Source organism: Thamnophis elegans, chromosome 1 (genome assembly GCF_009769535.1).
Source record: "Thamnophis elegans isolate rThaEle1 chromosome 1, rThaEle1.pri, whole genome shotgun sequence".
Taxonomy (NCBI): Eukaryota; Metazoa; Chordata; class Lepidosauria; order Squamata; family Colubridae; genus Thamnophis; species Thamnophis elegans.
In genome coordinates, this window is record NC_045541.1 from 71,353,284 (window position 1) to 71,366,668 (window position 13,385).

The window sequence follows — 13,385 nt, forward strand, 5'->3', positions numbered from 1 at the left end:
AAGAACTTCTCCTGCCATTGAAAAGCCACAATCTGCTCCGACACACCTGGGAGCGTGGCTTGGAGAATCCAGATCTCTCTAGGGCAAAGCAGGTTTAAGTCCTGGGCAACCTTTGGTTTTAAACATGCTTTCTTCTTTTTTATCCTGTTTTTCCAAATTGCTTAGAGGAATTCATCTCTCTTGTTCACCTAAATCTGTTACAGGCTCTTCCTTCACAATCCTGCAAGTATTTATTTTGAGCTAGGGATGCTTTTTTACTTTATGGAACACTTTGTTCCCACTGAGTGTAAGAAAAGCCTATTTGCAGTATAACCTTTCTGTTATGAGCTAAGAAAGAAGGTTTATCTTGCTGATTCTGTAAACACACGCTGACTCAAGCTCCTTGTGCTGAGTTGGCAAACTAGATCACACAGCCCTCTCTGTTTTATAAGCAGTCTACTGTTAGGCTAAAGGAACAACTACGTTATAAAGTAGGTTTTGACTGAGGCTATATCTCTGTCTCTTAACGTGGACAAAGTGTTATGTGTTCTTATCCATGCTGATAATCAAAGGTGCTGCAAATTGAGAAATTTCCATAATATTCTATATGACATTGTATAACCTATCTTTCAGCTTAACACACAAGTGCACATTAAGTGTGGCTGCCTTCTATGACAATTGTCCATAAAGTATATCATGTAATATACTTGCAAAAGCCTTGGGCCAATAAGTATCTTGTGGAAGGCTGCTGGCTCCCGTTTCTTTCTTGTTTAACCTCCCTATCAGTGAATGGGCTATAGGTGCAAATGGATATTTTTTTTCCATTTCTTCAGGAAGAGAGCTTTATTTATCCTATACGTTTTCCTGCTGTAAAATCACTGGACTTTTCTTCTCTGTTTTCTCAATCATTTGCAACTGTTGACAGTTAATTCCCAACTCTTCTCTGGATGTCTTTTTTGTAGGCTTCTAATCCAGGTCAATTTGAGAGTGACAGTGATGTACTTTGGCAACGCTCTCAGCTACCTGACACTGTCTTTCACCATGGCCGAGTTGGCATCAACACAGACCGACCTGATGAAGCCTTGGTTGTCCATGGCAATGTAAAAGTTATGGGTTCCCTTATGCATCCGTCAGACATCCGAGTAAAAGATGATATCCAAGAGGTAAGTGTTTGCGCCACAAATTATATTCAGTACTGAATCTGCTTTGAAAATCCACACTGTCACTTTAGATTTATGAACTGAAACTTTCATGAGCACTGAACAAGTCCTCCTCATTGCAAGCCAAATAACGAACACTATAGAAGTAGGCCAAAACTTCGCCTAACACTTGGAATAAGCAGGTATTCTAATCGCAACAGTGTTCAGGAGGCAAACATACCAAGGCAGTTATTCTGTTTGGTACTTCCTGTGTTCTGTCTCACAGTATGTTGCATTGTTTTTTCCCCTTTGCCTTCCCTCATGTCAGGATATAGCAATAGCACTTAGACTTATATACCACTTTACATTGTTTTTGGCCCTAAGTGGTTTACAGTCATCATATTGCCTCCAGCAATCTGGGTCCTCATTTTACCGACCTTGAAAGGACAGAAGGCTGAGTCAAGTGATTCAGCCTGGTGAGATTCGAACTGCCAAATGGCAGGCAAGCAGTCATTCTAACCACTGTACCGCCATGGCTCTTTGTGTCACTATAGTTCTAGTTAAGGTTCCATTATTGTACATGGGACTTGCTATGCCCTTAATTCTATTTCAACTTGTCTTTGTAAAATGCAATTGCAAACTTTTGATTTTAATACTTTGTGTTCTGTATGAAAGGAAGAGTAGCAATAGCAATAGCAGTAGACTTATATACCGCTTCATAGGCCTTTCAGGCCTCTCTAAGCGGTTTACAGAGAGTCAGCATATTGCCCCCAACAATCTGGGTCCTCATTTTACCCACCTCGGAAGGATGGAAGGCTGAGTCAACCCTGAGCCGGTGAGATTTGAACCGCTGACCTGCTGATCTAGCAGTAGCCTGCAGTGCTGCATTTAACCACTGCGCCACCTTGGCTCCTAGAAGAGTTCCTAGATTGCCATGAATCTCAGGTTGTTATTTGGCCTGGCTTTCAAATTCCCAGTTTGTTTGCTTTTATTAAAACTTAAAAATACTTTATATTAATTCCTGAACACTAGATGAATACATTTGGATTTGGGGGCTTAGGTATTTAGTCTAAGCTTAGAGTTTCAGTTCTAGGCTTAGACTAATAGTTTAGGTACCTACCTGAGAGAGAGGGAGGGAGGGAGGGAGGGAGGGAGGGAGAGAGAGAGAGAGAGAGAGAGAGAGGGAGAGGAGAGAGAGAGAGAGAGAGAGAGTATTCTCAGTTTGATATTCTAAATATATTTAAATGATTTACATTCTTGTTGTTTTTTATAGACTGCAGTACTTCATTCTGTAAAGGTCAGCACAGATATTAAGCATTGCAGTCAGTTATAAAACTGGACAGGCTTTGCTTCCACCTGTATTCTGGACCCGTGTCCCTCCTGGCTGGTTGCCAACAGCAGTGAGGTGACACGTGGCTGGATCCAGGCGGTCGTAACCACCTCCCTTCGGGAGGGGCACTTCCCCGCCGCACTTAAAACGGCGGTGGTGAGACCCCTCCTGAAGAAACCATCCTTGGATCCAGCCATTTTAAATAACTACCATCCTGTCTCCAACCTTCCCTTTGTTGGGAAGGTTGTTGAGAAGGTGGTGGCCTTCCAGCTTCAACGGGCCTTGGATGAAGCTAGCTACCTTGACCCCTTCCAGTCCGGCTTCAGACCCGGTTACAGCACAGAAACCGCTTTGGTTGCATTGACCGATGATCTCTGGAGGGCCAGAGATGGAGGCCATGCGTCCATCCTGGTTCTCCTTGACCTCTCGGCGGCTTTTGATACCATCGACCATGGTATCCTTCTGCGACGACTGCAGGAGGTGGGGGTGGGAGGCACTGTTTTGCAGTGGTTCTCCTCCTACCTCTCGGACAGGTCGCAGTCGGTGTTGGTTGGGAGGCAGAGATCGTCCCTGAGGCCCCTAAAATATGGGGTGCCGCAGGGTTCGGTCTTATCCCCCCTACTATTTAACATATACATGAAACCGCTGGGCGAGATCATTCGGAGGCACGGGATAAAATACCATCAATATGCGGATGATACGCAATTGTATCTGTCCGCCCCGTGCCAACTCAATGAAGCGGTGGACGTGATGAACCAGGGTCTGGAGGCCGTTAAGAACTGGATGAGCGCTAACAAACTGGTACTCAACCCGGACAAGACCGAGTGGCTGTTGTGTTTCCCTCCCAACAATTTGGCTAATGTTCCATCTATCAGGCTGGGGGGTCAAATTTTATACCCCTCAGATAGGGTTCGTAACTTAGGAGTCCTCCTGGATCCACAGCTGACTCTCGATCATCATCTGTCGGCTGTGACCAGGGGGGCATTTGCCCAGGTTCGCCTGGTCCGCCAGTTACGACCCTACCTGAATCGGGAGGCTCTCACAACAGTCACTCGAGCCCTTGTGATCTCTAGGCTGGAATACTGCAATGTGCTCTACATGGGGCTGCCCTTGAAGTGCATCCAGCGACTGCAGTTAGTTCAGAATGCGGCCGCGCGAGTGATAGTGGGCGCACCGCGGTTCGCCCACATAACACCCATCCTCCGTGAGCTGCACTGGCTACCTGTTGATCTCCGGGTGCGCTTCAGGGTGCTGTTGACCATCTTTAAAGCCCTTCATGGTAGTGGATCTGAGTACTTGAGAGACCGCCTTCTGCCGATTACCTCCCTCCGACCGATAAGATCGCACAGACTGGGCATCCTCCGAATCCCATCTGCCAGTCAATGTCGACTGGCGACTACACGGAGGAGAGCCTTTTCTGTTGCAGCTCCGACCCTGTGGAACGATCTCCCCGTCGAGATACGCACCCTCACCACCGTCCAGGCCTTCCGCGCAGCCCTCAAGACCTGGCTCTCCCAACAGGCCTGGGGATAAGTCTCTAATTTGCCCCACCCGAGTGTTGAATGTTGAATGCAAGTTGTGTTTTTATTACTTTATTTTGTTCACATATTGTTTATTTTGAATTGCACCCCCTCCCTAATGATTGTAAGCCGCCCTGAGTCCCCTCAGGGAAAAGGGCGGCCCATAAATCCTAATAAAATACTAAAAAAAAAAAAATACTAAATACTTCCGTAGTAGAAAATAATACTAAGTCTCCCTGGTTTTTAGAAAACTGAAGTGTTGTCCTTTACTCAAAAGGCTAAATTCTGCTGCTCCTACTGTTCAAATCAATAATACAGAGAACACATAAATACTGAGCTGAAATCAGCATGTGATTATCTACCGTATATTTAAACTTCCTCTACACTTTTTCTATTTCTGACAAATATGGTTAGATGTAACTGTCTGGTGCCTTATTGAGGATTGCAGAGTACTTTTATGGATTTCTTTTTCTTCTAATTTTAGGTAGACACCACAGAACAACTGAAGAGAATCTCCCGTATGCGGCTGGTGCACTATAATTACAAGCCAGAGTTTGCTGCCACTGCTGGCTTGGAGAATACAACTGAGACAGGTACAGGTAATTTTCCTGACCTCAAGCTTAAATGACATTACTGTAGCAAGTACATCTAAAACTATTGATTACAGTTGTTCCATGGACTCTCATATTCTTGACTTCTCTCTGATGATACTTGCCTATTGGTTTGGCAATGATGTTATAGTTATATGTCACATTTTATCTGAAGATTGTTTCCTTACTTAGAGAGCATGTTTTTGTATAATACCTAGATATTTTAACACTGTACAAGATAACATGAAAATCATTTACCAAGCATCATTCATCATGATGTGAAAACCCAGGCCTAATACTCTTTCTTTACTTCATTTAAATATCAGATATACTGTAACTGCTACACTTATACCATTGTTTTTCATAGCAAATTATTAGAACGCACAGTGCATTTTTGTGTCTTTGTTGGAACATAGCTGTTGGAATATCTTATGGGCTGGTGTTGCAAGATGATCACACAATGGTGAATTAATATTTGTTCCGTTTATCCCCCCCCCCCAATCTTTTCCCACTGTGGGGCACATGGTAGATTCCAAATACTTTATGGGTAAAAGTCAATTACTCCAAGGAGCGCTTAATGGATGACTTTAAAGATATATCCATACGTATGTGGGATGTGTTTTTTTTACTTCCCAGTCAAGCGTAGTGTTTTTGAAGGAATCCCATTCAAGTATTAATCAGACTCCATCCAACTTAGCTCCCAATACCTGACAAGGCCGGACAGGAGCTGTCACCTGCTCAGATATTTTTTGTAACACTTTTCATAATGAAGGTGTATTCATCCGGCCCCTGACTTTAATCAGTAGCAATCTATGCTATTGCTAAAGCTTATCTCTTAGTTGAAGAAGTGTAAGGGTGTGATGCAGTGGTGGGATTCAAATCATTTAACAATCGGTTCTCTGCCCTCATGATTTCTTCCAACAACCGGTTTGCCAAACTACTTTGAAAGTTAACAACCGGTTCTCCAGAAGTGGTGCAAACTGGCTGAATCCCACCACTGGTGTGATGAAAGTAGTGTGCTTCATGCAAGAGTTCCTGATGCCAAGCACACAAATACTATCTTTCTGTAATGATGAGCTTTCCTAGGGACTTTGCTTATACTGAACCTTTTAGCTGTTTCTAAAGTGAAAATTTTAAAATCACTACTTTACTGCAATTGCTGCTAATGTTTATAATATAATACATATGCTTGAATTATATCTTTAATTGTAACTTTTTGGCGTAAATATCTTCTATAATGACACTTATTGAGCTCAAACCTGTTATGTTTTATTTTGTTTTTTTTCCTGGGCAGGTGTTATTGCTCAAGAGGTGAAGGAAATTCTTCCAGAAGCAGTAAAAGATTCTGGGGAAATAGTCTTTACCAGTGGGAAAAGTATTGAGAATTTCCTTGTGGTAAATAAGGTGAGCGAAACTCTTGGAAATAAACTTTCCTTTCTTCAAGGATGGACTTTTGTGTGTCACTGTTACATAAGTCGCTGTATCCATATTTCTCTCTACAAGTTTTGCATAGTGAAAAGATTTTTGCAAAAGGTCCACATTGAGGAAAGTGTCTGTTAAGTCATTTTGCCTGACATGTTTTCTTTTTAAAAAAAAATATTTGCGAAAGCAAAACATCCTCGTCCTTTGAAAATAAAAGACCAAATCACAAGGTAAAGATTTGAGCCCATCAGATGGTCTCTGTATAAAAGCAAACTTTGATTTTGCTCATTACAGGAGCGGATTTTCATGGAAAATGTTGGGGCTGTGAAGGAGCTCTGCAAACTGACTGACAACCTGGAAAACCGGATCGATGAACTAGAGAGGTGGAGTCATAAACTGGCCAAGCTCAAAAGGTTGGACAGCATGAAGTCAACTGGTAGCTCTGGAGCATTCAGGTAATACACATACCTGAATTTTAAACATAACTTTTATTCAGCTTTGGATCATAATATGGCGTGGCCACCTGGAGGAAAGGACAGATTTAATTCCCTATCACAAAAATAACACACTAGTTACAATCTTATGATTTAGGAGGAAGCTGCATGGAAGCTACCTACAAGTGGCACTTGTAAGTATATTAAGATTTGAACTAATAGAGAAGCTCATAGAGTTTTGGAATAGGTTCAGGTGTTTTTCCAAGCTGAAGATTTAATTCCCTTTCCAAGAGAGAGGAAAGAACTGTTTTTTCTTTTCTTCTACCATAATTAAGAGCAACATCATGATATTTCTCTAATCCTTAATAAGAAGATGAAAATATTGCACCATTCAAGTCTCTAGACAATATGAGTATCCATATCGAACAGCGATGGTTACAGTAGAGGCATGAAGAAGAAAACACCCCTCTTCTCTACAGAAGGGAGTCTATAAGGGTGTATTTCTGAACTCTCCCAAGATAAATATGAATTTAAATTGATATTTTTAAGCCCATTCTTGAAAAGGCCTACAGTAGTACATTTTCAAAGAGGGATGGTACAATCAGATAAATGCAACAAATTTGAAGACATGTTCATACTTTTAATGGTTCCTTGTGCAAGAAAATGTATGGTTCTCATTTCATTTGGTGGCTTTCCACTCCTCCCACCTCATTCATTCTCTACCCTAAATATTTTGTTGCAGTTGAGAATACATTCTGTTAAGTAATTCCCCTAAGTCTTCCTTCTGTTTTGGATAAAGTTGAACAACTGTTAAAAATGGAAGAATGAGCAGGGCAAAAATGCAATAAAAGAAAAAAAAATGCCCATTTGGATGCAGTATAACTTTGTTTTTTAATACAGCCAAGCTGGGAGTCAGTTCAGCCGTGCAGAAAGCATGCCGCATAAAAAGAGGCCCCCAAAAGTGGCAGGCAAGGTAACGTTTTACAAAAATATGTAATTTGTGTGATTTTCTGCATTAATAGGAGGTATCATTGGAAATTTATAGTCTTTGGTAGGAGATGTGGGAGCTGATTCTCTGATTCTCCTACTGTACAAAATTCTGTGATACTTGAAGATATGGAAGCAAAAGATTTGTTTGAGTTCTGAGCAATGCCATGTTTGTTCAGCATGTACATTACACTGTTGAGTAAATGCCAGCCTGTTCTGCAAATGTTAATATGCTATCCTCTGTCATTTATAAATAATATGGATTCATATTGTAAATTATATTCATCAGCTATGAATATAAATTCATAATTGTTGTGGCTAAGAATTATATTATGTGTGATACACTCTTTGATGCAAAGTTCTTTTATGAGATAGTGCTCAAATTCGTTTCGTCCAACAGCTTTCTGTTTTAGTGATTTGTAACTTCTGCTTTAAAATTGCCTTCCATGTAGCTCAGCCATTTCTTAAGACTATGCAATTTTTTCCATTAATTGATTTGTAAATATTTATTTTTCCTTGGGAAGGTTTAGAGGGTTCCAAAGATTTCATAGAAAGTACAGTTTGCTATTAAGATGACAAGCAAGCTATAGGACTCAAAACTGAATTTGTCAAGCAAATATTTGACATAATTTTTCCCTTTGCCTTTATTTTGCAGGCTCCCACACAAGGTGTCAAAGACCAAGCTTGCATCAGCCAACGTTTTCTGCAAGGTACCATTATTGCTTTGGTGATCATCATGGCATTCAGGTGAGTGACTGCACATTTGGGCTACTATGCACTCCCTGGGTTAGTACAGCACTCAGAATGTGTGTAAGAGCCTGTCAGCCAGTGAGTGAATAGATATAAGTAGATAAACAGACATGTTTTATTTATATTAGTTTATTTTCTCCGAAATCGTTGCCATCTTTCACCACGGTGCTTTCATCAGTGAGAATTAGATGGAAATGTGCATCCCTATTTGGGACTTTTCTTTGTGTTCTTTGTCCTGGCGATGTAAAAACTATTTTAAGAGCTACACTATAGTAATGGCAGTTATAGTCAGTTGATGCTTTGTAGATATTGGAAAAGAGATAGGAGAGAATAGGAATAAACTTGTGAAGTGGAACTCTTTTTCAATCAAAGTCACTTACATTCATGAATATAAGTAACAAACAAATATGGCCTGTTAGGTAGAGCTCCTATTCTGTCTGGAACACAGAAACCCTATTTTTAGAAACTTTATTTGATGTTTTCTCTTTCGTAGTGTGGTGTCCATGTCTACACTCTATGTGCTAAGCTACCGCAGTGAGGAAGACCTTGTGGATATTGAAGGGTATGTTCCCTCTTCCTAGTCATATGTTTTGAAAACTAATTGGACTCCCATTTGACTTGAGGGAAAAATTCTTAAGGCATTTTGGATGCAGATGTTTGGAGCCAGCCTTACCATTTTGGGATGACAAAAGAATAAGACAGTAAAGGGTATTGAGGATAGGCATCAGCAGCTGAGTGCTAGCATCTCACATGCTACCTTACCCTGCCAAGCTATGACTTTCATCTGAGATTGGGTATATGTTTAGGATATTTCTTTTCATATAATTTATTAGAATTTATTGCAATTTATAGATTAGTTTTTAGTTTTAGTTTTATTAAACATTTATAGGCCGCCCTTTTCCCTGAGGGGACTCAGGGCGGCTTACAATAATAAGGGAGGGGAGTGCAGGACAAAACACAAAAAGAAAATGTGAGTAAAAATAATTAGCAGTAAAAACACAACATTCATTCAACATTCGGGAGGGGCGAAAGTAAAGTCTTATCCCCAGGCCTGACGGGATAGCCAGATCTTGAGGGCTGTGCGGAAGGCCTGGACGGTGGTGAGGGTGCGGATCTCCACGGGGAGATTGTTCCATAGCGTCGGAGCTGCAACTGAGAAGGCTCTCCTCCGCGTAGTCGCCAGTCGGCACTGACTGGCGGATGGAATTCGGAGGAGGCCTACTCTATGCGATCTGATGGGACGGAGGGAGGTAATCGGCAGAAGGCGGTCTCTCAAATAGCCAGATCCACTACCATGGAGCGCTTTATGAGTGGTAAGTAGGACCTTGAAGTGCACCCGGAGATCAACAGGTAGCCAGCGCAGCTCACCGAGGATCGGTGTTATGTGGGCGAACCGTGGTGCGCCCACAATCACTCGCGCGGCTGCATTCTGGACTAGCTGAAGTCGCCGGATGCTCTTCAAGGGCAGCCCCATGTAGAGCACATTGCAGTATTCCAGCCTAGAGATCACAAGGGCCCGAGTGACTATTGTGAGGGCCTCCCGGTTCAGGTAGGGCCGCAACTGGCGCACCAGGCGAACCTGGGCAAATGCCCCCCTGGTCACAGCTGACAAGTGATGGTCGAAACTCAGCTGTGGGTCCAGGAGGACTCCCAAGTTGCGGACCCTGTCTGAGGGGTATAAATTTTGACCCCCCAGCCTGAGTGATGGAACGTCGGCCAAATTGTTGGGAGGAAAACACAACAGCCACTCGGTCTTGTCCGGGTTGAGTTCTATAACAAATGAATATAAACACTATGAAATGTGTACACTGTTGCACATTAGGATCTGTTCTAAATAGTCAATAATCAAGTTTCTAGAACCTGTGCTGTTTTAGGTAATTGTCCATATGTCCTAGCTGTATACCAGTTTGAAATGATATGTTTTGGATAATTCACAGTGGAATGTTAATTACTAAATTGACCTTTCTCTTTCCCTCCCCTTTGCTTGCTTCTTTTTTGCTTCATTTATTTATCTCCCCAAATCCTTCTCTGCCTACTCTTCCCATCAAATGCTCTTTGTTATAATTTCCCTTGCCTGGTTGTTCCATTCCTTCTTTCCTTTTCTGTTTTCGGTGCCTTGTAGCTCTTTTGCTGTGCCTACTTCTTGCCTTCTGGCTCTTTTTCAGCACAGAGGTCCTGGCGTCCCAGTTGCTCTCTGTCCATGGTATGGTCCTACTTTTTCAATATGCTGCAATACATTTGTCCCATTCTTTCAAATCTGCCACCTTGTATTTTTATGCATTCTCCCTTCTTTTTATACCTGTCTGCATTTCAGTGTTGCTTCTCCTCAACAAAGGTGAACAGGGAAAGAGTTTCTGTAAGGGTTAAATTGGTATACTGAAACCAAACTTAAATAATGTGTAATAAGTCACAATTAGTTTGAACGTGCAAAAGTATAACATGAAAAACAGGAAGATTGAAAATGCAGGTCTTAACTGAAAGAAATCATCCTCATTTTTAACAAATTGTATTTCACTAAATAGATATGGGTTGCAATCAGACTGAAAATGGGATGCTGTAAAGTTCTCATCCCAAATTCATAGGCTGATAACATCCTCCATTGATGCAGCTAACAAGGCAACATTTAATGGAATGTAAAGGATCTAGGACTACTAGGAAAGTAAATGGCTCTTAGATTTCTCGAACCATTTCTATGTATGCAAAATGTGATATGCAGTTATATCAGGAGTGGCTTCTTGTCAGTTCTAACCTCTTCTATAAAAGAGGTTCCACAAATCTACACTGCCGTTTAGAACCGGTTCCTGTCCGCACATCATCAAGATGAAGAGCGAGAGGAGGAATTCTGGGAGTTGAAGTCCACAAGTCTTAAAGCTGTCAAGTTTGAACACCTCTGGGGTTTTTTTCTAAAGGGTTAGGGGTACAAGGGTCTTGTAACTTGACAGCTTTAAGATTTGCATGCTTCAGCGCCTGAGTTCCTGAGCCAACATGACTGGAGGAGGAATTCTGGGAGTTGAAGTCCACAAGTCTTAAAGCTGTCAAGTTTGAACACCCCTGGGTTTTTTTTTCTAAAGGCTATGGGGTGCAAGGGTCTTGTAACTTGACAGCTTTAAGACTTGCATGCTTCAAATGCCAGTTTCTGAGTCAACATTTTGGTTGCTAAGCAAGAGCGTTATTAAGTGAGTTTCACCACATTTTACAAGTTGGCCACGCCCACCCAGTCACATACCTGGCAAGTCACTCCCACAAAGCAGGCCACACCTACAGAAGAGGTTCTAAAATATTTTGAAACCCACTACTGAATTATATACTTATGTGGCTATATGCTGACTAATGTAAACGGGTGTCATCAGGTAGAAAACATGAACAACTAGCAGACTAGTTGTGTTTTGGTGGGAACCAGACCATTTATCAAATTCTTAATTATGCTTGCAATCTCATCCTAAGAGTTTTCTGTTATCAGAATTTTCTGTTTTCCAGTGGAAAGGGGTGGGTTTAGAACTGATTTAAAGCAATATTAGCCCATTCACTCTTTGTTACTTTGTCCAACTATGCTCATATGTTGATCTCTGTTCATTCAGAACAATAATTCTACTTTCCATCCTGTTTTCTGTCCCCAGCCCCTTATTTTTGCAATGGTTTTAAGTCGTCTTCAGATTTCAAGTGTGACCTCATGCTCAGCTTCTAGCTTATTGTATCTCTTTTCTTTGCTAAACATCTGTTTCTGTTTTATGTCAAAACTTAATGCCTGCATTTTTCTTGCATTTAGGTCCAATCAGAACATAGATAAAAATAAGGTGACATTTTCCACTACTGCATCATCAAATACCCCCAACAATGCTTCCCCTTCAGAGAATGGTAGGTACCAGTTGTTCCCATCCCCAGGTGCAGTTTAGTCAACTATAAGCCATTTCAAACCATTATTTCCATTATGAATGCCTCATACGAAATTTGAATACAATTTGTTTTCTTTTCTGCTGACCTTGAAATGAGACAGTCATAATGCAAGGACTGGTTATAAAGTTACTTTTTAACACTATTGTAATGTCAATGGTTACTAAAAAGGGCAGTCATTAAGCAAGGACTACTTGTAGAGTTATAGACTGCTCACAAGCTAGAGGTTTTTTTTAAAAAAAAGACTAGTTTTACTCCAATTTAAAATACAACACAGCTAAGTAGAAATAAATTGTCTCAGTAGTTCAACACTATTATTGATCACAACAATAAGTGGAAGATCACATGGCATGAGACTGATTTTAGAATCTCTGTATATCTGGATCCTCTTGTACAAATATTGGAGGTCCAAATGTGGGAGATGCGATCGATTTACCTTAAGATGCAGAGAAGAAAACAGTGCTGATATACTAAAGATATACTAACATAAAGCTCTCTTTAAAAAGGGGTCTGCTGTTCCCCCAAAAGATTGGTTTTCTGGTGTGGACAAAGTCAATGCATATGACTGCAAGAGGGAATTCATCCAGATTGAGAGAAAAGTTAAATTAAAAGATAATTTTGTGAATTAATATTCAGTGCAGGACACAACTGATGTTGATTCTGTTGTCCTTTTCCTACAGCCACAACCCATGTACCTGACTTGTCCCCTGCCTTGCCTGCCTATAACATAGTAGTCTGTTTCAACCCACCTTGTTTTTCTACCTGTTGTTCTTCTGTTCTCAACAACATATCTACCCCTGGACCTTCTGGGACCACTACAGTTGCCACCAACCGGATAGGTAAAACCATTTGGTCCTATTTATTTATTTAAGAATTTACAGTGCTCGCTTCGGCAGCACATATACTAAAATTGGAACGATATAGAGAAGATTCGCATGGCCCCTGCACAAAGATGACACGCAAATTCGTGAAGCGTTCCATATTTTTTGCCTACTATTCAAGAATGGACGTTAAAGTAACAAACCTAGCAGAGATGGCTAAAATATCAGCATATCTCAAGGACCATTCAAATGAGAGATATAAACTGGAGTGGAGAAGATGGATTGACTATACTCAAAATAAATATGGGACTAAGAAATTCCAGATAGTTTATGACTAAAGAAACAAGGAATGATATAATCTGTTTAGAGCTAGCCTAGCAAAGGGGAGTTAAAGCTCAAATGAAAGATGATACTAACTTTTTTAGCTTAGATTATCTTTGTTAAAGATTTATACCCTGTATTGGTTCTGGGAAGTCGGGGGGGGGGAGGTTGGGGGGGGGTTGGGGGGGGAGGGTAGGGGGA

General features: G+C 41.2%; 1 protein-coding gene and 1 non-coding gene across 3 annotated transcripts in view; both read left to right on the forward strand.

Moving 5' to 3' along the window:
- MYRF (myelin regulatory factor) overlaps positions 1–13,385 on the forward strand; it is a 114,643-nt gene that overhangs the window by 87,340 nt on the left and 13,918 nt on the right. For both annotated transcript variants that reach the window (XM_032220053.1, XM_032220062.1), the window contains 9 exons: positions 942–1,142; positions 4,453–4,561; positions 5,853–5,962; positions 6,275–6,435; positions 7,315–7,387; positions 8,057–8,148; positions 8,645–8,713; positions 11,918–12,006; positions 12,723–12,881. In XM_032220053.1, coding sequence (XP_032075944.1) covers positions 942–1,142; positions 4,453–4,561; positions 5,853–5,962; positions 6,275–6,435; positions 7,315–7,387; positions 8,057–8,148; positions 8,645–8,713; positions 11,918–12,006; positions 12,723–12,881 — 1,063 coding nt within the window. The remainder of the gene's footprint in view (positions 1–941; positions 1,143–4,452; positions 4,562–5,852; positions 5,963–6,274; positions 6,436–7,314; positions 7,388–8,056; positions 8,149–8,644; positions 8,714–11,917; positions 12,007–12,722; positions 12,882–13,385) is intronic.
- LOC116523770 lies at positions 12,923–13,029 on the forward strand. The gene has a single exon (XR_004257132.1). It is a non-coding gene; the product is annotated as a U6 spliceosomal RNA (small nuclear RNA).